At 41.8% G+C, this 24,630-nt stretch overlaps 1 protein-coding gene across 2 annotated transcripts in view; it reads left to right on the top strand.

Moving 5' to 3' along the window:
• Positions 1-24,630, top strand: part of Lrp2 (LDL receptor related protein 2) — a 160,701-nt gene extending 136,071 nt beyond the window's left edge. The window contains exons 63-79 of one of the 2 annotated variants that reach the window (XM_034495021.2): positions 665-793; positions 5,001-5,132; positions 5,984-6,115; positions 7,690-7,833; positions 9,116-9,281; positions 10,263-10,391; positions 11,085-11,305; positions 11,997-12,173; positions 13,345-13,464; positions 15,430-15,520; positions 16,278-16,345; positions 16,494-16,611; positions 17,168-17,297; positions 18,311-18,412; positions 20,196-20,324; positions 22,923-22,994; positions 23,161-24,630. In XM_034495021.2, the coding sequence (XP_034350912.1) occupies positions 665-793; positions 5,001-5,132; positions 5,984-6,115; positions 7,690-7,833; positions 9,116-9,281; positions 10,263-10,391; positions 11,085-11,305; positions 11,997-12,173; positions 13,345-13,464; positions 15,430-15,520; positions 16,278-16,345; positions 16,494-16,611; positions 17,168-17,297; positions 18,311-18,412; positions 20,196-20,324; positions 22,923-22,994; positions 23,161-23,313 (2,213 nt within the window). In that variant the 3' untranslated portion in view covers positions 23,314-24,630. The remainder of the gene's footprint in view (positions 1-664; positions 794-5,000; positions 5,133-5,983; positions 6,116-7,689; positions 7,834-9,115; positions 9,282-10,262; positions 10,392-11,084; positions 11,306-11,996; positions 12,174-13,344; positions 13,465-15,429; positions 15,521-16,277; positions 16,346-16,493; positions 16,612-17,167; positions 17,298-18,310; positions 18,413-20,195; positions 20,325-22,922; positions 22,995-23,160) is intronic. The other variant, XM_076928864.1, reaches the window with a different exon arrangement.

Genomic DNA, 24,630 nt, shown 5'->3' with positions numbered 1-24,630 from the left:
GCCCTTATTTTCTTATATTTCTAGTAATATAACAACCAGTGCTTCACTGACCTTCTCTCTTAAACAGCTTAGCTGAGTGAGGACAGGCTGGGCACACTGACACACTCTTCTAACCTCTTTCCCTAGAATATCAAGTGCCGTAAGCATGTGCCCTGCCTTCTCTCTCCACCACTGCTTTGCTGTTGTATAGAAATAACCTTGATCTCCTGACTGCCGAGCTGATGCCAAATATTTTATTTTTGATTTGGAAAGAGCCTACTTCTCTCATCATTCTGTATTACTCAGAGTAATTAATTTTGCAGCAACCAACAAATCTCTGAGTCTTAACACAACAAAGAGTTCTTTCTCGTGTGTATAAAGGACCATCTGGCTAGCCCAGCATCCGTCTGGGAGCTAGCCATCAGACGTGTCTGACCGCCAAGGTTACAACCCTAGTGTAGGAGACAGTGAGAAGACACATGGGCTTTGAATTGCTTTAGTCCAAGGGTGACATGTGTCACTTCCAATTCACAGCCCAATGGCTAGAACTAGTCACTCGATCTCAATCTAGCTACAAGGGAGCCCAGGGAAAGTGAGGAAACATGTATTTATCTTTAAATAGACAAGTGAAGCACTCTGTTTCAGTGAAGAAAAGTTTTGACTTTACCTTGTTCTTAAATTGCAGGTAGAAAACCAACGCACAAACCTTGCACAGACACTGAATACAAGTGTAGCAATGGGAACTGCATTTCGCAGCACTATGTGTGTGATAATGTGGATGACTGTGGAGACCTTTCTGACGAAACTGGTTGCAGTAAGTGGACACTTAGTTTTATATTTCACTGTGGTAAAATAACCAGACAGGCTCTCAAATGGCCCAGATGGGCCTCAGACACTGCATAGTCGAGGATTACCACCGAGTTAGAATTCTCCTGCCTCTACCTACAAGTGCTAGGATTATAGGTGTGTACCATCATGTGTGGCTCTTTCTTTTAAGTAGAAGAAAGACTTTGGGTTGGAAGCAGTTAACATAATCAAGGGATGGATTTGATTCATTTGGAACTGTTGAGGCCATATTAGTTCATAGGTTTAACATCCCTTCATGGCTCATATGCACACTAATTGTCACTGCCCCACTGGTTGGCTGGGATTGTTTATCTCCATACTGATGCTCCAGAAGTTTAAGTCACTTGCTGAGGACCAAAGAGAGTAACAGAAGCAGGAATTAAGCATCTATGGAACTTCAGGCAAGGAAAGTGGCCTCTGGTGCCCTCAGGCAGTTGCTGTGTTAATTTTGACACAGTCTGACCTCTTTCAGTCAGTCAACTAGCTATTGTGTGTATGTGTACCAATGCATGCCATAGTGTATGTGTCTTTGTGTGTGTGTGTCAGAGTATGGTATGGTTCTTTCCTTTTATCTTTCCATAGGCTCCAGATATGGAGCTCAGGCCATCCCAGTGGCCTCTGAGGGAGCTCTTTAAACACTGAGAGCTTGTAACTGGTCATGTGATTTAGAGCCATGTGTTTTCAGCTTCTTGGGTCTTACATGATTCCCTTCTGCATTGCCCCCACCATACCCGGAGGCATCCAGAAGACTTTTTGATAGTAACTGACCACACTCAGTTGACTTGCCACGAATCTCACCCTTTCAGAGTGACTTGGAGTGCTTGTCAAAATAAAGTGACTTAAGTTTTTGATAGAATTTGGGAAGCCAGGTGGCAGATTTTGACACAGACTGGTATGTAAACAGCTTCAGGAGGCTAGCGAATTTCTAAGTTTGACTTGGGCTAAATGAGGCTTTTCTCGTTGCCTGTGCCTACTCAAGAGGAATTTCAATGAAAGTTGGCTTATTTAAAGGAAATAAGCAGTATGGCATTAACTTCTTTTTAGATGTGATATGGAGTTCAGGTATGGGCTTGTCATTTGACACAGGTGTACAATTCTTTTTTTCTTTCTTTTTCTACCTCTTTCATTTTATTGCAAAACAGTCTCCTATGTAGTCATGGCTGTCCTGGAACTCACTATGTAGACCATAGTGCCTTTGAACTCATAGAGATCCACCTGCCTCTTCTTCCCCCATACTGGGATTAAAGGTCTGCTGAACTAGGTGTAGAATTATTTATAATGCCAGTGCTTGGGTCCCCAGGCCCATTTGTCCTGTTCCTCTTGTTTCCTCACTACCTCCCATCTCTTCCTTCCTTTACATTATGTATCACTGTTGTAGTCAAGATAGGATTTTTTAAATAAAATTAAGATGATGCTTTGGAATACTGAGTGAACTCATTGCTTGTGCATCACATGCACGTGACACATGCATCCCCTGAGTGTGAGTGTGCTCAGAGCACCTAAACCCAGCTCAGTCAGTACATTTTCAGTCATGGGAAGACATACACATTTTCCTAGCACCATTCAATTATAAAGGAAATAAGCTGAAGTCGGGCTGCAGATAAAGCTTCTGTGATCGGAAAAGTAAGAGCAACTTGCTATTTCTGTGATATTTCTATTCTTAGTTTTTATAAACTGGAAGCTAGAGAGACTGTCTTATAAACAGAGAGCCATATGCTTATGTTTGTAGAAGCTGGTTGCTAGGCAACTGCTCTGACACTAAGCTGCATGCCCAGCCTTAATGTCAGTGTTCCATGGATTAAGGTGATGGCTAGATGTTCCTGGTCTTCAAATGAAAGAAGCTGTATGGAAATCTTCCATTCCAAATGGGGTGATAGTTCTGTTCTTGTTAAGGTCTCTTACTTTGGAAGAATAATGATTCAGTCAAGGGAGAGCTTTCTGCATTCCAGATCTCTTAATTACAGATGGACTTTAGAGCTGAGAGAGGATCACAAAGTCCAGTGATAGAGTTAAGAAAATAGTTTATTGTAGAGATACTATGGCATTGGAAAGAGAATTACAACAAGCTTGTCAATATATGAAAAAATTCCTAGAGACACCCAAAACACTGAAACTGTCTCAAGAGAACTAGAAAACTTGGAACGGTTCATTTATTTTGAAATATAAAATTATTGGCAGCTCAGACTGTAATTTTTGGGCAGTGGTCAACTGAGTGGCATTCTCCTACTCTTGAAACTCAATGTTTTTAGACTATCCTAAATATATAAATGAATATCTTTATTACACCATAAGAAACAGAAGTCTCCTTTGATCTGAACCAGGAGACTACATATTTTCTTTAGCTGAAACAATTACAAGTCTGTGGCTAAAACACACTTCATTTGAATGGTAGACAAGGCTTGACTCCTGAGGCAAACACTGCTCACCACTCTGGTATCTAGCCTCAGCTTTTTCAGCTTCTTTGCATGACCTAAGTTTGGGAGTAGGTGACAGAGGATGAAAGAAAGCTGACAATGACAGGAATGGGTGACTTGGAGAGATTTTCAGGGACAAGATCACCAGGCAAGGATGGAAAAAGGAGAATTTGAACAGAATCCAAGCTGTGAGGCATCTATCCTGGATGTTCTACACCCCAGAAAACTAGGGATAAGAGCCATTTAGCAGGCTTCAACGCATCATAATTTGCCTTATTATAAAGGCAGTAAAGTCCAGAGATGTTACTAAGTCAAGGCTGGGTGTAGCTCAATGTTTATGTTGTAGAGTTACATGCATGTGCAAAGGCCTAAGGCTGAAGGCTCAAGGTTCAACCTCCAGCACCAGAAAAAAAGAATTTATCTGGATCTCATAACCAAGAAAGGTTTACTCTTTTATGTACATTAGTTTCTACATTCACTACACTATTTTAAACAATGTTTTTTCCCATTTGTTTTTAGATATCTCCCATAGCAAAGTATCTTTTGAAGCCTTGGATCTTTATAACAACCCATAATATAAATAATCAAAACCCATCATTTCTGAAATATATGCTTCTTTTTATATTTTAACAGGTCTCAAAATGAAGTACATCTTACAAATTATAATGTGTCATAGTACAAGCTATCATTTTCTGTATCACTGATGATGTATCAGTGGTAACTTAGAGATTTAAGATAGTAAATTTTATTTCTTCCTTACTATTGAAAATATAATTATGTTCTTTTAAAAAACCTATCAGTGCTATAATCTTTAAACACAAATCTTAGTGCATACTTTTATCCTCCCTAGAAGAAATTCATTAATAGAGTAACAGTAAAAAGAGATGAATATATTATTTTTATTAATTATTTTCTGTTACTGGTAATGGAGCTCTGGGTTTTCTGTATGCTGACAGATAAATTCTCAATCACTAAGCTACAGTGGCAGCCAAGCAGGGGTATTGTTAAAGTAGTTTAAGATACATATATATTATAAAATTTCTGTTATATATGGTAATTTAAGGCTTTACATATGAACTAGATAAATTCCTAGAGAGACACAAACACTAAACTGTATCAAAAAATATGAAAGGAAACCTGAACAAACTTATTTAGGAATGTGCAGTTGTTGAGACTTCAGACTCAGTCTTTTTGTGTATGCAATAATATGACTGCATATTACTATACCTTGATAAACACCCTTCCAATTAACTAATTTTTCCAGTTAATACTTGGCAAAACTATAATCTTATAAAACTGTAATTTTTTTCTAACCTGTAGCTCTCTGTTTCTGTCTCTGTCTCTCAAGCTCTCTTTCTCTCTCTCTCTCTCTCTCTCTCTCTCTCTCTCTCTCTCTCTCCCTCCCTCCCTCTCTCTCTCTCTGTGTGTGTGTAAATGCACGTACTATCTGTCTACCTAATTGCATAAGATGAATGAGCAGAACATGCAATGTGGAATCTCTGGTTTCATAATTTCTGATTCTGGTGTTGGATCCTCGGAGGTTGAGCCTGGCAGTACTGTATATGATGGCGAATAGCCTCAAGGGCCATTGCATTGGTGTAGATAACATCGGGGCCTTTAACAGAACAAAGACGCCCCTTAATTTCAGGGCTTCTGGGAAAGAGTCATGTGAAGGTGCTGTGCAGTTGGTCATGTGTCTGCGTGCTTGTGGCTGACCTGGCTTGTACCCTTCACTTATAATGCTGAGATTTTGTTTCCCAGATCTAGGAGATAACAGAACATGTGCTGAAAATATATGTGAGCAGAACTGCACCCAGTTAAGCAATGGAGGATTTATCTGTTCCTGTCAACCTGGGTTCAAACCTAGTACTTTGGACAAAAATTCCTGTCAAGGTAGAACATTTTTCCTTCCAGTGTTATTTAGAGAACTTTACATTTTTTTAGGTTCTCCACCTATTGCCTTTTAATTAAGCCACTATGTCATTTCCTTAGAGGGTTGGCCTCCTGGTGCTATGACTCTGGTACACGGTATCAATAATGGAAGTTTTGGTGGTAATGGCTGCTCATGTACTAGTCAGTAAAATAAAACATCCAGAAATCAAAAGGCTCAATGTCTTCATCATAAGTCATAATTTATGCATTCATTACATACCGCCTTAGGCAAGGTCTAAATAAGTTCTCTGGCATGGCCTCAGAAGGTAGCTCGTCAAGGTGGGCTATGACTGTGATTTTAGGTCTCTTTTTACCATGTGTATTACTGTGTCTAGTTCATATGTCTGATAAATTCTTAGCAGTCCTGAGCCTAGGGCATCATGTATACTAGACAAGCAACCTACCACAAAGCTATAACTCCAATCCTTCAGAGATGATTTAAAGAATTTTTTTGTTTGCTAAAGTAGATCAGTTGTTACACCAACTCAGTGACTCTTCTTGAAGCTGTTTAGTTATCAGAAGGGAGAAAAGGCCAAATATCAATCATACAGATGTTGTTAGCAAGGAAACATTTGCCTCACTAACTAGTACATGAAGTCAGGCAGCTTTACTTAAAATAATCCTCTGCCCATTGTTGACTAGCTGAGGGGCTTTAGGTTCTGTAGTAGCCCCTGAAGTGTTCTTTTTATTGCAGAATGTCTTCAACATATTTTGGTCTCATGTGCACTCTTCTTTTATCTCATTGCTTGGGAATTCTAATTCTGAATGGGACAGAATATGCATTGCATTCTTGGTTTTTATTTTGCCTGCAGACATCAATGAATGTGAAGAGTTTGGCATCTGCCCCCAGAGCTGTCGAAACAGCAAAGGAAGCTATGAATGTTTCTGTGTCGATGGCTTCAAGTCTATGAGTACCCATTATGGAGAACGGTGTGCAGCTGATGGTACGATTGGTCCATGTTTGGAACAAGTCACCTCTGGGGGACATCAATACTGACATGCCAGGAAATTAATTTCCACATTTCATAGTCCCAGCTACGTCTTTCTTAATACCTATTCTTCTTTCTCCTCTTCTGCTAGCTTAAAATTACAGCTCCCTAACAAATATGTAAAATTGAAAGCCAGATATCAGTATTATCATTTTTAATTTAGCCTCTTGTATACCTGGACAAAAACTTCTAAAAGGGGACAGATGTTAGGTGACACAAACAACAGCTCATAGCAGGATATAACAAAGTGATGAGGTCTTAGCTCTCAGGCCAGTGAGACCCAAGATGTGAAGTCCCATAATGCAATGCAAGCCCAAACACATACAACTGGGGCAGATCCAGGAGTGTTTTGTTGTTGTTGTTGTTATTGTTTATGAACTGCTAGTCATAGACAGAAAATCTGGTACATTCAGAACATCAAATTTTTAGGTTTACATTTTAGGCAAATGCCTATATCTAAGAACTCAGCTAAGTAAAAAACAGAATAAATAGTAGGTACAAATGACAAGAAGAGGAAGCCTACAGTCAGAAACAAATTGCAGAGATCTGGTCTAAATCAATCTTTCCTAGTAAAGGAATTTACAACCTTATTTAGGATTTGAAATTGGTTCTAGACTTGAAATTGGTTTGGGAACATAGTGAGTTAAAGTGTCCACAGAGTCTACCCAACACATGGCATAAGCTGTGTGTTTAAGGTGCATGTTTATCAAGCAAACCTAGGTGTTTTAGCCTCCAAACTGCTTGTGAGTGAACAGAAGTTATTGGAACAGCTGGTCCTGCAATAAGCAAATTAGAAAACAAAACGTTCAAATCTTTTAACTAAGGGGATAGCTGAAATAAATTAGAATATTCATATAAAACATAATGTCAAGTCTGAGGAAATATATGAAATGAACTTTTAAAAGTCACTTAAATTCCATTTGATTGACATTTTGCAAGTAAATTAAAAATTTAAAATTCTAGAGAAGTATTTTGGGATGAGTCACTGTTGAAAGAGATGCTTTAAATTTAAAAAAAAAAAAAAACTAAAAATTTAAGAACAAGCTCGCTTGTTTCTCATTAGCTAGCAGTTAAATTGGACTGTTGAGGTGATTATCTGTTAAGACAATCACAAAACCTGTCAGTCAAGAGCCAGAGAAGATAGTTAATTTTCTGGGATGTTCTCAGCAGGACCTTGAAAACTGTATTTCTTCTGTGAGACTCCAAATCTACATTCTTTTCAGTGGCTGAGGGAAAGACTTGTGGTTAAAATGGGCATTCTTTGTTTTGTCTAAATTGCCACTGGGGACAAGTAAATAAACAAATATATAAATTAATTTAAAAACAAAAACTGATGCTCACATCTCTGGATTTTGACTCCAAGGGTAGCCAGCTGTGAGGGTCAGATTCTTTTAAATGTAACTCTTCCCTCTCCCTCCTCTCATCCTTGCCTGCAAGGGAAATACCTATAGTGCATTTGATACCTACTTTACTTCTTACACGTTCCAGTGGCATTCAGAGAGACAAAGCAGCTCTTTGTTTGTTTACAGGAAGCCCTCCTCTCTTGCTCCTGCCTGAGAATGTCCGAATCCGGAAGTACAATATCTCCTCTGAGAAGTTCTCAGAGTACCTGGAAGAGGAGGAGCACATCCAAGCGATTGACTATGACTGGGACCCCGAGGGCATAGACCTCAGTGAGTATGAGACTTGCACACTGGTCATTGCATTGATTTTCTTGATTCTTGGATGGTGAATTTGTGAGGATTTCCATGTCACATAGAGTGGAGTTTTGCTGCCTGAATCGAAGCGGAGGCTCATGTCCCACACATCCTTGTACTTTCACTGTGGACTTGGGTCTCTGTCAGATTTTCTTGATTTCCCACTGAAACTTCTCTCCACTTCTCCTTGTACTTTAACCCCCTTGTCTTTGCACACACAGCTACCCTTCCTTTCTACCGTAGCACTGTGGCAGATTTCTGAGCACCCAACATCACTGCTGTGACATTCTGGCCGAGTCCCACAAAAGCCCACCATGAGGCAACAGCATTTTATATGTGCTTCTAGACACACACTACTTGCCTTTTGCAGCTAGTTGTTCACGTGACTCTTCTAATTGTGTACCCTTTGGAGACTGAATCTAATTCATCTCTACATACCCAGCTCCTGAGCAGATGTCTCCTATGACGATATATGCAGTGGGCACTAAAAGATCTTAGCTGAATGAAGAAAAAAGTGAACAGTGCCAGAACATGTCATGGGGCATGGTTTTCTGTCCTTATGTCCTATTTTCTAGAGTTATGACATCAAGCAATCTTGATGTTATGACATCAAGAATTACAGTTCTTTAGATCCCATTTTTTTTTAGACTGTAAAGTATTAGTGATCTTGTTCTTATCTACATGAAAGGGGTTTTGGGGGAGTGGAGGAGGGGTAAATGTGACATGTGAAATGTCTATGATCTGCTAATAATGGTGCCAGAGTGAAACTTATTACAGTGTTTTCATATTGATTTATGCAATGAAATACTTTTCTTTACAACTCTAAGTTTATTTCAAGAATGATATTTGTTTAGGAAAGAAGTGGATGCCCAATGTGCTCTGAATTTGAATCCTAATCTTTGTGTGATCAGATTAACCTCAGTATTTAGTGGGTGGGAGCAGGAGACTTACAAGTTAAAAGTGTCCTGAACTACTAGGTAGTGGGCCCCTGTCTTGGGTGGGTCACACTCTTTGTGTGTTATATAAATACCGATTGAATAACTTCTCAGCCTTTATGTTACCATCAAGTATAAAATACCTTTTGTATCTGGTAGCAGAGGAGGCTTTAAGTTCAGCCTTTCTAGTCCAAGTATGATGTGTATGTGTGTGGAGGTTTGATGTAAGGGAGTGAATTGCATTATGAAAGTGAGGAGGTAGAGAGATCAGTGCATGCCTCTATTAGACCCAAGACCTACTCTTACTGTGCATTCCTCTCTAGGTATTGTATATTACACTGTGCTGGCACAGGGCTCTCAATTCGGTGCGATCAAACGTGCCTACATTCCTGACTTTGAATCTGGTAGCAACAATCCCATACGTGAAGTTGACCTAGGCCTGAAATATTTAATGCAGCCGGATGGATTAGCTGTGGACTGGGTTGGAAGGTAAGTATGTCACGCATGTCTCGTGCCCAATTTCGTTTTCATGAAGGCGTGCCACTTCACCATGTGCATGTGTTATAATGGTGAGCTCAAGCAGCTAGCTCAGATCAGCCCTGCATGGGCCTGCTCTGGACACAGCGATCACCCCCGCTTGCCTCTGTGTGCAATACAAACATTGTCCTTTTCTATACTCAGTGTATACCACAAGATTCTATGTTAGATGTGAGAGCTCTGAGTATAGCAGAGTTCTTCTTCAAGTGTATTACTTTGAGATTAAACATCTCATCTGGTAATTATTTGGGAAAAAGAACAAGCCACAGTTTTTAGAATCCAAGCTAGTTGATACCAACTGGAAAATTAATAGAGTCTTTGCCCCTGTTCTGTTGGACTGTCCCCAGCATGCCTGGAGGCTAACAGAAGACTCTCCCTCAGCATCTTCTGCCAGGAAGCCTGGCCTTAGAGAAGCATTACAAAAACCTCTAGCTGTTAACACACCTGCAAGGAAGTAGTAGTACCCCTCCCATCTGAACTTTTACCTCTGTCTGAGCCTCGGCCGATGGATGAGGGAACTAAGACACCGAAGGAGTTCATTCTGCTTGCCAGAGAATGAGCTTGCAGCCTTAGACATGGAAATAGGGCAAGGCTTGCTGCGTTTTTATTTTGAAATGTTATTTCCACTCATCTTTGGGACTGATGCTCAATTCTTCTTGATTACACTTCGGCTCACTGCCAAGGGGCATGAGACTCGTGGGCCGTAAGAACGAAAAGCCACGTGCCTTAATCTGCCTGTGGACACCACGTGACTCATAAATCTACTTGCTGTCATCTTCTGCAAGCACAGATACAGCGTCTGTGTATTTTACAGGCATCTGAGTGTTTGTTGCACTGGCTAGAACTTACAAATTAGATTTTCTCACGTTGACATTTCCTTTTAAATGATTGGTCTGGCCCTTTCTGTTGTTAACTCTGTCCCTCTACATTCAGGCATATTTACTGGTCGGATGCGAAGAGCCAGCGGATCGAGGTGGCTACCCTTGATGGAAGGTACCGGAAGTGGCTGATCACCACCCAGCTGGATCAGCCAGCTGCCATTGCTGTGAATCCTAAGCTAGGGTCAGTATTTGAAGAGATGCTCTTAGTGAGTATATAGTTTCTATGGGAGAAATTCCACTTTGGGATGTGTATGAAAGTTCCCCTGCTTACACAAATCCTATTTCTACACTTTCATTTGGATGCATTCAAAAGTTTCTTGCTTATTTGGAATTCAGCTGGCAATTTGGTTGTATTTCACTGGCAATAAAATTTTATTTCCAAAGTATGAGAAATACATAAAAGGCATGTTCATACACATACATTGCTTACTTATAAAGACACTGCAACTGGTAGCTGACCTCACTGTGAGACAGAACTAGTTTGGTCTTTTCCTCTTGATTTTTGACATTTACATGGATATTTAGCAAGCACTTTGCCTATTTGGACAGGACCGGTGTCTTTGAAACACAGAGTTATTATTACTTTGACTTTTGTTGTCTCCTCTATATGAAATCATGGCCCTTAGGCATTCAGCAGTGATGCTTACAATGTGCTTCCCTGAGAAGATCTAACGCCTAATGTGGACTTGACCTTAGCATCAAACTATGCTTCTTGTGTATAACATACATTGGAAATAAAGAGGCATCTTTATAGAAACAGTATTACTCACACTCAGGAAAGTGCTTGGCTGCATTGTTGGTACTGCTTCCGGTGCCATAGAGTGAGAAAGCTCTAGGAGATAAGTTGCTTCAATCAGGAAATTTTCCATTACAGGCTTATGTTCTGGACTGACCAGGGAAAACAGCCTAAAATTGAGTCTGCCTGGATGACTGGGGAACATCGCAGTGTTCTGGTGTCTGAGAACCTTGGCTGGCCAAATGGTCTTTCCATAGATTATCTGAATGATGATCGGATCTATTGGAGTGACTCCAAAGAAGATGTTATTGAAAGCATAAAATATGATGGGACCGACAGGAGACTCATCATAAACGAAGGTTAGCATTTAGTTAGGGTTTATGTCTCAGTAGTGTTCTAAAGTATTTCTCCTGTGTCTTAGGACAGCTTATGTAATCCCTCAGATTTGTTTCCATCAGCACCCAGCTGCTTTATTAAATTCAAACTAATTCACAATAGTCCTTTTCATATTTTTATGGATCAGATCATGAAAGAACTAAGGTTTCTGTTAGGCCCCTCTGAGATTGTGTCTTCCATACGTTAAGTCATATGTGTTCTTACTAATGGACATATAACTGCTTCTAGGCCTATTCATTTCCCATGTGCTAGCCTATTCTCGTTTTCCATGTGCTAGCCTGTTCTTGTGTTCAACTAGAAAAATGTAGAAGGAGAGGAATATTTTATTTTGTTATTCAAAATCTAAAACAAATCTAATAATCCAGTACATACCACATTTCTCCTAACTGGAGTTACATTTCTCCAGTCTTACATTCAAAGTGGGAGATGGGGAGGGTCTTAGTTCATCACATTGTTTTTAAAAATGGAATAAAATCAGCAGCTTTAAAGTCAGACCATATATACAGACTCAATTTAATTTATCTTGAACTCTCCATGTAACCTTTCAGAAAGTCTGCCCAATATGCTAGATAATTACCAAATGACGACAGGTACAGTTGTGCTGGGTATTGTGTCTCATTAGCTCTGTTTTGTCTCTCCACTACTGCAATGCAGCAATGAAACCCTTCAGTCTGGACATGTTTGAAGACCAGCTCTACTGGGTAGCTAAGGAAAAGGGAGAAGTGTGGAGACAAAATAAATTTGGGAAAGGGAACAAAGAGAAAGTGCTGGTGGTGAACCCCTGGCTCACTCAAGTCCGAATCTTCCATCAACTGAGATACAATCAGTCAGGTAATCCAGTCTTGGGAAGAGAAGTTCCTCATGGACCGGACTTACCTTATTTAGGAACACTGGCTATAGTGTTAGTGGAAGGGTCACGATGGGGGAGTGGGACTGGGTGGGGTGGTAGGTCTTTACTAACATACCATGCTGGCTTGCTGTGTCCTATCCGTGGGTGTGCAAAGTTCTCAGTCATTGTGCGTTCTGCTGATTCAGGGAAATGTGAAAGCAGTTCACCTGTCCTTTGCTACTCTGTGCAGACCGAGCACAGATGACATCAGACGTAGCTTGGTTACAGTGCAGATGCTTAGACTTCACTTGAACTTCTAAAGCAGAATCTGAATTTATGCAGATTTAATATCACATTAAAATGTGAAGAACTCTACTTCAGAACACTGACAAAATAGTCAATTGGGGCAGATTTTGTGAAGTATCTTATTATCTGATATCTGTGTCTCAATTAAGATTGTCTTTTGGGTGGTGGTAAATAAAGATCATAGATTGTTAGTCTGAGAAAGGATCCGGGGAACATGAATCTAATTTAACCCTTGGATCCTTCACAATTCGTGTGGACGTATATTTCAAATGATGCTGGGATTACATGAAGAGTTTTTAAATGGTACTAGTTGGACTCCATCCCAATGTAGTAGTTTGAGTGGCTTCCAGCTCATTCTGTCAAATCATTTAATTACCTTGTTATTTACAAACAAAGAAACTGAAGTCCACAGTAAAATACTTTCCAGAAGGTTTTGTAGAAAGCTCATCCAAGATGGGTTCTGGGTTAGACTTGATGCCATGACCCACCCAGATTTGGTCAGTGACAAGTCTTGTTATAAGACTTGGGATCCATTGATCTTTTGAGCCATTTAAAATTGCTTAGCACTAACAGATATTAAGATTATGCCTGAACCAAGCAGATCCTCACCTTCCAACAGCAGAGATGAATGGCAACAAGGGAGACTGAATAGCACAGAAGTCACACGGGAGGTCTGTGCCACTTTGGTAGGGTGGCACCGATGGTAGTGTATGAGTGTGGCTCTCCAGGTAACAAGTGGCCTAGAGGTCCTGGATGGTGCTTGGGCTGTGCCAGTGCTGGGCAGAACCATATCAGTTAGTAGGCATGCCTTGGCTGAGGTACCCAGTCTCCTGTCAGGACCTAACTCAGTTCTCATCTCTTTTCCAGTGTCCAACCCTTGCAAGCAGGTCTGTAGCCACCTCTGCCTGCTGAGACCAGGAGGCTACAGCTGTGCCTGTCCCCAAGGCTCCAGCTTCGTAACTGGCAGCACCGTCGAGTGTGATGCAGGTGAGAATACTCACTGCTTGGGAAGCCTGGGGCCTTCAGGAGCTGTATAATCCTGAAGTGATGTGACCTTTGCAGATTCAAGTTGGGAGTAGCTAGAAAAGGGGATGAGGGAACTCCAAAGAGCTGGGTGAGTCTCTGGGTGCAGTCATGTTGCCATTTGTGTTATAAAGACGTTCCCAAGAGTGGTTTTCTGTGAGGCTCTTCCTCCTTTCTTCCTCCCCATCTCGGTAGATTCCCTTTTTCCCTAGAATTCACTCAAGGTGGAGAACTATTTCCTGAGGTGGGAGGAGCTTACATAGAGAAGGGCGGGGCTTGAGGACACTCCTACTTTTCTCACATGTGCATTTCAGAATTTTAAGCCATCAAAGGACTGTGTTCTGAAAGCTGGCCACGTGGCTGAGAAGTGAGGTCCAGAATGAGGGAGCAGTGGTTTGGTTCTCATGCAGTACTCCAGAGGAGCTCTTCTCTGCAAAACCCGCTTTTCAGCAGCTCTTCCAAGCAGTTAATAAGTCATGGGGACATCAACTGCCCCTAGCCAACATCCTCTGCTCAATGAACAATCAGAAAGTCATCCTGCAGTTTACCCTGCACCCATTTTATGGCTAACATCCTGGGGTAGGGGAGGCTTCCTAAAGTCTAAGCTGATGGGGAAATGAAGAGGCAGGAATAGTTCCTATCACTGGGGGAAGCAAGCGATTAAGCAAGGATTCATCTCATTTGGAGAACGTGTTCAGGGCGGAAATACTGCTTTTCTTATCTCTTCTACCCGATGTGTGCCTGGAGAAACATTGACAAGATTTTGGTTGTTGTGGTTTTTTTTGTTTGTTTGTTTTTTGTTTTTTTTTTTTTTTTTTTGTTTGTTTGTTTTCCCTGAGGCTGGAGAGATGGCTTAGTGGTTAAGAGCACTGGCTGCTTGTTCCCAGCCCCTACACAGTGACTCAAAACCACCTGCGACTCCAGTCCAAAGGGATCTGACATTTTCTGGCTTCTGAGGATGCTACACTCTGTTGTAGGAGGATACTGCACTTCTCTGGTGCACAGACATACATGCAGGCAAACACAAACACTATATAAGATTCTCATTTAAAAGAACTTTATCCAAAGTAAGCTCATTAATGGTAACAGTTGGGCCTTGATGTGGTCTATTGTTAATTAACTTATCAGTTAGTTCAGTGGTGTTTATTGACTGTCCAGTCTTTGAGCTTACTTGTTAGTCATACAATACACTGAGAAACCCATGAGTATGTAACAGCACAGGTGGTTAAAATATAATGGATAAAAAGTGCAGTAAGACAGTGCGAGGCAGGAGGATGGCACGGTGGTCTTGGCTAGCCTCTCTGATAAAGAGAACATTGAGAAGAGACCTATAGAGCCCAGAGAGTAGACAAAGTCCTCAAATCAAACACACATGTGATAAATGCTCTTCCAGGGAGTATGCTAGGGCCGAGCCAGGAGCAGTAATCCAGAGGAGTGGTCCTTATAAAGGAAGGGTATCTCTCATTAGCTTGTGTGTCTCAGGTGCTTGTGCATCTATCTGTGTCTGTGTGTCTGCCTCTTGCCTTCTCCCACGATGATACTCCGGAGTCTTGGGTTGCAGTTTCAACCTATATAGAAAAGCAAAACAAAACAAAACAAAACAAAAAAAAAACCAAAAAACAAAAAACAAAAAAAACCTCTTGGATTTAATAGTTCCCAGAAGAGAATCTGTATGCTATGGATTCAGCATCCCCTCATTGTTTAGAGGAGGAAAATGCTATGAAGGTTTTCTCTGCAAGCTTATATAAGTCCCCCAAATCTTATCACTGTTTAGGAAGTTCATTTGCTTTAGGGAGTAGGGGCCACTCTATCAGAGTCAGCTGGCCTGACCCTCCCCATCCCTCAAGTCCTGGGCAGGTTTTGCATGCTGCAATGGTCTCCTGTGGGGTGTGGCTGAACTAACCCATGTCTGGCTTTTCCTTTCTGCAGCCAGTGAACTTCCCGTCACCATGCCTGCCCCATGCAGGTGCATGCACGGAGGAAGTTGCTATTTTGATGAGAATGGCCTCCCCAAATGCAAGTAAGTCTGACTCTCGGTCCCAGCTGTAGACCTTGACTCTTTAAAGATCTTAATATAGCTGGGAAAACAAGTACTTGAGGCTTGCCCAATTCACCGTTTCTCATCTAACCAGCTTTTCCTCCTTTGGGGGAGTCTGCAGGAGGTGAGGCATTGCTTCCCAAATTATAACTGGCATAAACCTGGCATAAACCTTCCCTGAAGATCTGACTCAAATGCATTCTCAGGGATATCGAATTTTTAACAACTCTTGGGGATGCCGGGGTCATGTCAAAGGAGGAGTTAGAGAGAAGACAGCAGTATGTCTCCACATGCCACCTCCCACCTCACCTGGGAAGAGGGCTTGGCTTAGGATATGGGAGAGCAACTGACAGGAGAGATGTTTTAATACAAGGATCATGCCAAGCAGACGAGTCTGGAGTGAAGAAGCCTGAGGGAAACTGTCATTGCAGAGCAAGATGACTTATCTCTTCCTCCTCGAAAGCAGTTGGAGGACGGAACACTGCCACCGTGTCTGTACTCCCTGTTTAAGGAAGAAATGCATGGAACAGAGGAGCCAGTAGGCTTATTTCATGAGACTGACCTTCTAGGTGCTAATCCACCACTAGTGGCTTTCTTAGGTTCTTAGGTTGGCAGAATAAGCAGATGTGGAGTGGGCTGCATTGCTTGCTCCTCCTGCATCACTGGATTGGGGCTCTCTCTGCCTTCACGCATACATATCAGTCTAGCCTCCAATAACAGAGTCTCCTTCTGATTCCAGATGTGCTAGCGGCTACAGTGGAGAATACTGTGAGGTTGGGCTCTCGAGAGGCATCCCTCCAGGGACGAGTAAGTGTCAGGAATATGGTGACCTGCACCAGTCACAGCCCTCCATCTTCCTTTTGACTCAGTCTTTGAAGGCCCGGTGGTGAGGTCCTCTAGCCCTTCCTTCCTTGTCAAGGTGCTGATGTTGGCTTTCTGCTTCTTTCCTCTGCAGCAATGGCTGTTCTGTTGACATTCGTGATGGTCATCATTGTTGGGGCTCTGGTACTCGTTGGATTCTTTCACTATAGGAAAACTGGCTCTCTTTTACCCACTCTGCCCAAGCTGCCAAGGTCAGTTTCATTAGGAGGCATGTTAAATAAGCCTGTGTACGATGGATTTTTTAGAAGAATGATAGCTCGCCTATTCCCATGATGTCACCGTAGTCTTCATTTCTTTGCTTGTTTTATGAAGTAAGATTTATTTTTCATGTGGCCTCCACCTTGCTATGGGACCACAAGTATGAGCCACCATGTCCCCCAGTTGTGAGAACTGAGAGCAGTCACTGTCAGTCACAACTTCTTCATGGAACTTCTTCCCCCTGAAGCTTGTGCTGCAGACTGTATTTTATCATGTAGGGTGGGCGAGGACAGAGCTAGTCGTGGGTTGGCTTGACTTTCTTCTAGTGACCCCTAGTTCTTGTTCCAATGTTGTGTTTGGGAATGTGCTTTCATGTGCACATAATTGCACATAAAAGATTCAGTAATATGGAAGGAAAGTAATCATTACAAATTAAAAAAAAATATAATAACAACACAACACAGTAGGAAAGGAATCATTACAAATTAAAAAACAAACAAACAAACCAACAAATGTAATAACACAACACATGGCTTTGCCTTATTTCAGCTTAAGCAGCCTTGCCAAACCCTCTGAAAATGGAAACGGGGTGACTTTCAGATCAGGGACTGATGTGAACATGGACATTGGTGTGTCTCCTTTTGGCCCTGAGACAATTATTGACAGATCCATGGCAATGGTGAGTGTGGCTTCCATGGGATTATTTGAAGGCTTTCATTTACACTAATTGATGGAAGAAATTCTTCTTACAAGGAATAAAGCTGATCTCGGAGGAAACTCACACGGATACAGTCTGTGCTCTGTAGGCCTTAGCTTTAATGGAAATCGGCTCTACCATGTACCATCTATTCATGGATAGGCAAGGAGCTAACTTTTTCTGGCCCTGTGTGTAGAACAAGGATTTGCCCACCTCTTAAGAGAACCAGGTGGCATACTCTGTAATGGGTCTAGTACAGCCTTGGCCCCATGGGGGTTTCTGTAATCTGGAAACCCACTTCCAGTGCTTTGTCTTCACCTCCACTCATCCATCCTCACCCCTGCCTGCAAGAACAGTACTCTTCGTGCTGCCTATTTTCCTTTATTTCCTTCTACCACCTACTTTCTTCAATATTCCAGCCCAAGTGCATTAAGTACATTAAAGAGCCAGAGAGAATTCAGCTACCGGAAGAGTATTTGTGCTTTCTGGAGTAGTTTGTGACTTAGACGCCATGGGTCTCTGAGGCTATTTTCTTTTTTTTTTTTTTTTTTCATTTTATTTTATTTACATTTAAGATGCCATCCCCTTTCCCCATTTCCCCTCCCCAGAAAACCCCTGTCCCATGCCCCCCTTTCCTTTTTGCTTTTATACAATTTTTTAAAAATGTTATAAGTTTGGTAATGCTCAATCAGAAGGGTAATCCAATACCCAACCTAGATATAAAGACTATCTTTGACTGGTGGAGACCTGTGAACATCTGCCTCCATGCCCCCTCTCTCTTTCTCTCTCTCATCACCTAGCTTCTCCTCTCCTTCATCTTCTCTCCTTACTCCATCTCTTCCTCCTCTGAGGCTATTTTCTCTCACTTACCCTGTCTAAGACCTCATCTTTTGGATGGCTTTCTGAAAGTGTCTGGTGCACATCCAGGTATGAGGGAGACTCCTTTCTGTCTGAAGCAGATCAATGGGTGTGACCTCTCTCTTTCCTCCCATTAGAATGAACACTTCGTCATGGAGGTAGGCAAGCAGCCTGTGATATTTGAAAACCCAATGTATGCACCCAAGGACAATACTTCCAAAGTGACCCCGGTAGTGCAGGTGAGGTGTCCGCCCCATGATCTGTTTTCAGCCATCATTGCTGCTGGTCTTTCTGTGTTGCAGAATACAGGCTCTACCCTGCCCTCTTAAGGGCACAGTAGCCTGCTCAGCCACAAAGCCACACCGGGTACAGCCCTGTGTCCCTGTGTTGTGGCAGAGATGTGAGGCTTAGCAGCCATGCTGGGGTGGTTCACTGTTCTCAGTCATTCTGAGTCACCTGTGTCAGAGCAAAGGGAATGTCCTGGAGACATAGGGCCCTATGACAGAAACAGGGAACTATCTCAGAAATGAATGAATGAGCGATGTTATCATGAGGGCACTATCTGAGAGGGCTAAAGTGAGAGGGATGGCCTGTTCTGAAGAGTATAGAGGTCTGAAATTAAGGTTTGCTCAGGAGGCTTATTACTCTGTACCTTTAAAAGAAACTGGGAGGAAAGGTAGGTGCTTTCCATTAGCCTGGACTAATGGCTCAGCACTGCTTCCAGATTCATCAGGTTTTGGCCTGTTCCCCCTTTGTGTATGCTGCTACAGCAAATAGCTGGCAGTGTTTGCTAGTGACTTCAGATTCAATACGTAGTATATTTTAATATGAGGTGATGGAAATGTTTCTTTCAAAATGAGCTTTCTCTTAAGAGCAAAAAGATTTGAATCTTGAAAGAATTTCGCCTGCTCTTTATCAAATGCCTCACGGGATACAGGTGATACCTTGTCTGGTATTTCACATGAGGCTGTGCACACAAACACAATGTAAGCTTAAAAAGAAACAAAATGGTGACTGTTAAATAAAAGGAGCATACTGCCTTCTGTGACACACACACACACACGTTTTCAGGGTGATACTTCTTACACCAAGGAATAGCCAAGCAATTATGTGAATTTTACAAAAATAGAAAAGTATTAAGGCCATTTGCTTACTGTTTTTTTTTTTTTTAAATTATCCTCTTTTAGGCAATCTTCAAGTTTGCCCATTTTATTCTTTTTGCTATTTGTCTTAGTCTATTTATCTTTTTGCTATTTATCATAGTCTCACCGTGTAGCCCAGGTTGGCCTCAAACCTACAGATATTTGTTTGCTTCTGCCTCTGCTTTTGCCTCTGCTGGGATTAGTGGTGCACGATACCACACCTGACCACACTCATTTGTTTCTTAATATTCAAAGAGGATTCTGTCCACTGCATTGGTGTGACTGTTAGAGCTGTTACTTAGTGCTGTTACTTAGTTACTGTTACTTAGTGCTGTTACTTAGTTAGCACTTGGTTGCCAGTATGCAACTAGAGCACCTTTTATCCCAAATCATGGTCAGCGGTGGGAATGAAGAGAATAGAGAATGCAGCAAGAGTTATAGTACATGAGGGCGTGACAGTGACAGGTGTCCTTGTCTGCCAAAGTTGATATTTTAGGTGACTTGATGGTTGTTGCTTTTTTTTTTTAATTTTTAATTTTTTTTTTTTTTTTTTTTTTTTTTTTTTTGATTTTTCAAGACAGGGTTTCTCTGTGTAGCCCTGGCTGTCTTGGAACTCACTCTGTAGACCAGGCTGAACTCAAACTCAGAAATCCCCTGCCTCTGCCTCCCAAGTTCTGGGATTAAAGGCGTGCCCCACCACTGTCCGGCCCCGTGGTTGTTGCTCTTAATTGAGGGAGGTGGGAATGGTATTTAGTTTACAGCTGCCAGTGTCACTTATCAGATAGAAAAGGTACCTGGCCGTGTGTGTGTAGGACAAGGTGGCAAACAGAATCCAGATCTGGTTATTCATGTATTCATTTCTTCTTTCAAAACTGCCTAGGGGCCATCAGTATGCTCACAGGTGACTGTACCAGAAAATGTGGAAAACCAGAATTATGGAAGGCCCATAGATCCTTCTGAGATAGTTCCAGAGCCAAAGCCAGCGCCCCCAGGAGCTGATGAAACTCAGGTAATGATAACTGACTCATGAGAAGACATTGGCAAAGAACTTTTATATTTCTGGATTGATGCTAATCCACAGAAGACCACGTACAAAAATGGAAAACTAAATTCTAGATTTAGTATGTCTTCATGAAAAGGACATCGAATCTGGGACATTTACACAGCACACACAGTGATGTCTTTAGGGTACATAAAAAAGACCCCTTTCGGTGGAGAATGCAACTTTCCCAAGTCGCTTTACTATTACCAATGTCTACCAGCAGGTGGCACTACTTTATTACCGCTCCTCTGTGTCCGGCTAACACCTAATTGTCCATGCAATCATGCCACAAGCATTGCTGTAGTTAGTGTGCCAAGGAAACTAGTTCAGGAGACAAAAGCACCGCTTGATGGATTTTTCTTTATCATATATGATATACCTTTGCATATCCTAGACTGTTTGAGATGTAGCTTAACAAGCACCTTTGAAATGAAATTGTATTAAATGGACAGTGTGCTACTAACTTTAATGAACACACACCACACACGTGGCTATCCCAGATCTACATGCTACTCATTTTACCCCTGAGAACTGTAGTCCTTACCATTACCCCTCACTAAGGGAACTCTGGGAAAATCGGAAATGATGCTGCTTTGTGATAGGAAACATTGGGTAGGACATTTAAATGTTCCTGGTCCTTGTTCAGTGGTTAAGTTCAGTGGTGTCTTCTGTAATTCAGTGTGACTGAGGAAAAAGATCACCTTTTATACATACACATACATAGACATGGAAGCTCGCACATACCATAGAAAGGAAGGTTTTGGTTCACTGTTTTTCTAGGGACTTTTTTCTCCTTAAGTTACATTTAAAAGTGGACATCATTGAAGATATGTTTTCCATAGCCACCAGAAGACCTGAAATATCAAATGTTCAGTCCCCAGGCCTGGCTCTACTCCACGGCAGCGCCTGGTTTATTTCTTATTCTTAACATTTCTTTTCAGTTCATTCCCAATCTCAGAGATCTTTCTTAGAGGTAGCTTTGTCTGTAAGGAGGGGTAATATGGCAGAAGCTGCTCCCTCCCCCGACCCCCTGACTCCAGGTCCCAGAAACAGAACGGACTTGGGGGATTGTTGGGAATGAGAGTCAGCCTTCACCAATTGTGGCATAGCGCCATGTCTCCATGTGTGCTGCCCACTGGTTCTTGCACTTGCCTCTGCTGATACCCTCCATGTGCTGTTCACCAGCATCTGTCCAGAGATCCTGTATCTGTGACCCCCCAGACACTAAATAGTCACTTGGCTCAGCAGAAACACTTGCTCAATTCACTGAGGATGTGAACTTCCAAAGGAGTCTCTCAAGCTTAGATTTCTTAATAAATACGCCGAAAATGTTCAGAATTCAGACCCCGTCACTCAGTCCTGTCATTTCCCACACACATGGGAACACACATGGGACACACATGGGATCTTTCAAGCAGGTTTAGAGACGAGGACTTGTTGCGTGGGGCTTTTGGAGACCAAGACAATGACTCAGTCCTGTCATTTCCCACATACATGGGAACACACATGGGACACACATGGGACCTTTTAAGCAGGTTTAGGACTTGTTGCGTGGGGCTTTTGGAGACCAAGACAATGACTTGAGGTGAAGCCCTCTCTACTTAACCTCACATTTCCAAATGTATGGCTCTGACTTCCTTCTCCTTCTTCCTCTGTCTGGCGACCTAGAGAGTGGATGTGTGGGTTAGGTGAATGGTCTTGCCTTTCTTCAGTAGTCATGTGCTACTTGTACCAAATTTCCCAGCCATCCTGCAAAACACATGGGCTACTTGAGCTGCCTGGAGGGGCTGCCTGTCAAACAGATGGCCAACACTGCCACCACTCGGTAGGGTGGGGCCAACCCAATGCTCTGTGTGTGTGTGTGTGTGTGTGTGTGTGTGTGCCTGGGGTTTTCTTTTTGTGTTCTTCTTTGGCCTCTCTGCTAGTCTACCACAACATAGCTATTTGTCCTGCTGTGACTCAGTGTGTCATACAAGAGGAACAAAAAAAAAAAAAAAAAAAAAACCTGCATCAAAGGATTGTTGAGACAAAAACAACCTCACAAAACCTTAAAGCAATTCTTGATATACAGTAAATACTCAGTAATTATCAGTTGTTGTTGTTGATGATGATGACGGTGGTGGTGGTGGTGATGGTGGTGATAGAGGATGTAACGAAGTGAGGGGGATTTTCTGGACAAGACATAGTTTTAGAAATAAGAGATGCAATTTGGCTTTTCCTTGAGCTTCTAGGCTGTTCTAGAAACCTTCCTCTGTCTTAGTGTCTTGTATACTATGTGTCTGACTGGCTGCATGGCAAATCTTCTAGATGGCATGAGTCCAGATTCTCAAGCTGCACATTTTACATTGAGGAAATACTTTGAAATTGTTACATGAAAACAGCTGAGAGAGTCTTAGTTACTGTTCAGGGACCAGAAGAGAGAAAGGAATAATATACTACTTAAGCCACACCCCTAGGTTAATATGTTTTCAGTAAGGGTTTAAAAACCTAGGAAAAGACTCCTATGAAGAAAACAAAATAGAAAACTCCATTACTGAGAGCTGCCTGTCTCCCCTTTTTGTTTAGGGCACAAAATGGAACATCTTCAAACGAAAACCCAAGCAGACAACAAACTTCGAAAATCCAATCTATGCAGAGGTAACTTTTAATCCCTGTTCTAAGTAGAGACACTCATTGCTTGGCTAGATTGGGCATGCATTGAGATTATTCTGGACAAACTGACAAAAGATTAGTCCTCATACAGAATTGTTTCTGGCCATACTGGGGAAGTCGATGTCTCATCCATGTCTTGTTGTGGTTGCAGATGGACAATGAACAAAAGGAAGCTGTGTCCGCGCCTCCCCCTCCATCTCCTCCTGCTAAAGCTTCAAAAAGAAATTCGACTCCAGGCTACACTGCCACAGAAGACACCTTTAAAGACACCGCAAATCTTGTGAAAGAAGATTCTGACGTATAGCCTTGCCAACTCTCTAGGGAACATTTAGACACTCACTTTTTTGCACATATATTTTTTACAGACAAATGAAAAAGAAGTTAACATTCAATACTTTATAAAAAATATATTTTTCTCTGTTTGCCTATAATTGAAAAGTGTGTCGTGTGTCTTTTTTACTGATGCCATTTCATATTTTTACAATTATCACGAGGTACTGTGTATATCTTGCACTGGAGATGTTGTCTGGAGGTGATGCTGTGAATATATTGTACTTGTGTAAATTTTGGAAGGATTATCACATTTCTGCCTCTGTTAACAAAAGTGCCTATTGAGTGGGTTGGCGAGCTGAAGAATACATGATCTGGTGAGGAAAGGACTTATAGCTTAGGGCTTTGCACCTGTCTAAAGAGGAGATAGCACTCACGTTTCCTTTGAAACAATCTAAGAAGAAAGTCCTTTAAGCTTCATTTGTGGGTCCATTTTTACATATCAACACGGAATTAATAATCAACATTACGTGTCAACCTGATTAGTAAGTGTACCGATAGGGACCAGTGTTGGCTTCATACACTGTAGATGCTTCAGACGACACAGAAGGTACACAAGGTGATTCAGCTGGACCCCTCTGCGCACCTCTGTCTTCTAACCCCAGCTATGTTTTGGTTGTGCTGTGTCCCTAGTTGCCAAGTCAACATCTGTATCTGCCATGTCACGCCCCATACCGAGTTTCTATTTTACTGAATGAGCTCTTGCTTGACGGACCTTAAATCAACTTATATCCTTGCCTGGCATCTCAGGTGTCACCTACCTTAGTGACTGGAATTCTGGAGCTGACTTACTAAAACCCGTGTCTCCATAAAGTAGGGTGCCAAACAGATACCAGCTGGGTGTTTGACTCTGGGAGCAAAATGTTATCGTATTGACTATTTATTTCCTCAGTTGACGATGAATAGAAAGGGAAAACATTCTTACTGAGCCTTTTTCAGGTCTTTGCCTAAATCTGTACATTTGTGTCAGGATGTACTTACTGTACATCCCGGCTCTTCTTTTGAGTAGCTGGTGTATTCTCTATCACAGGAGCCATCGCACGAGTATACATTTTCTATAGCAAGTAGCATTCTCGGTTCTCTGTGCTAATATTGCACTGTGTTAAAGAATGAGTGGAAGGGTGGGAGAGTGGATGAGTGGAATATACTACTGATTATTTTATTCTCGAGTCCTCGAAATATTTCGTTGCTCATATTTTGAGTACCGATTGTGATTGCTTTGATTAGAAAAGAAAAAAGCTACTGGAAATGATGCTGCTGGAAATTTCTAATAAATGTGTATTTTATCAGA

This window comes from Arvicanthis niloticus, chromosome 2 (genome assembly GCF_011762505.2).
Source record: "Arvicanthis niloticus isolate mArvNil1 chromosome 2, mArvNil1.pat.X, whole genome shotgun sequence".
NCBI classification, from domain to species: domain Eukaryota; kingdom Metazoa; phylum Chordata; class Mammalia; order Rodentia; family Muridae; genus Arvicanthis; species Arvicanthis niloticus.
Note: the sequence above shows the minus strand (reverse complement) of the source record. Positions and strands in the feature narration are given on the sequence as shown.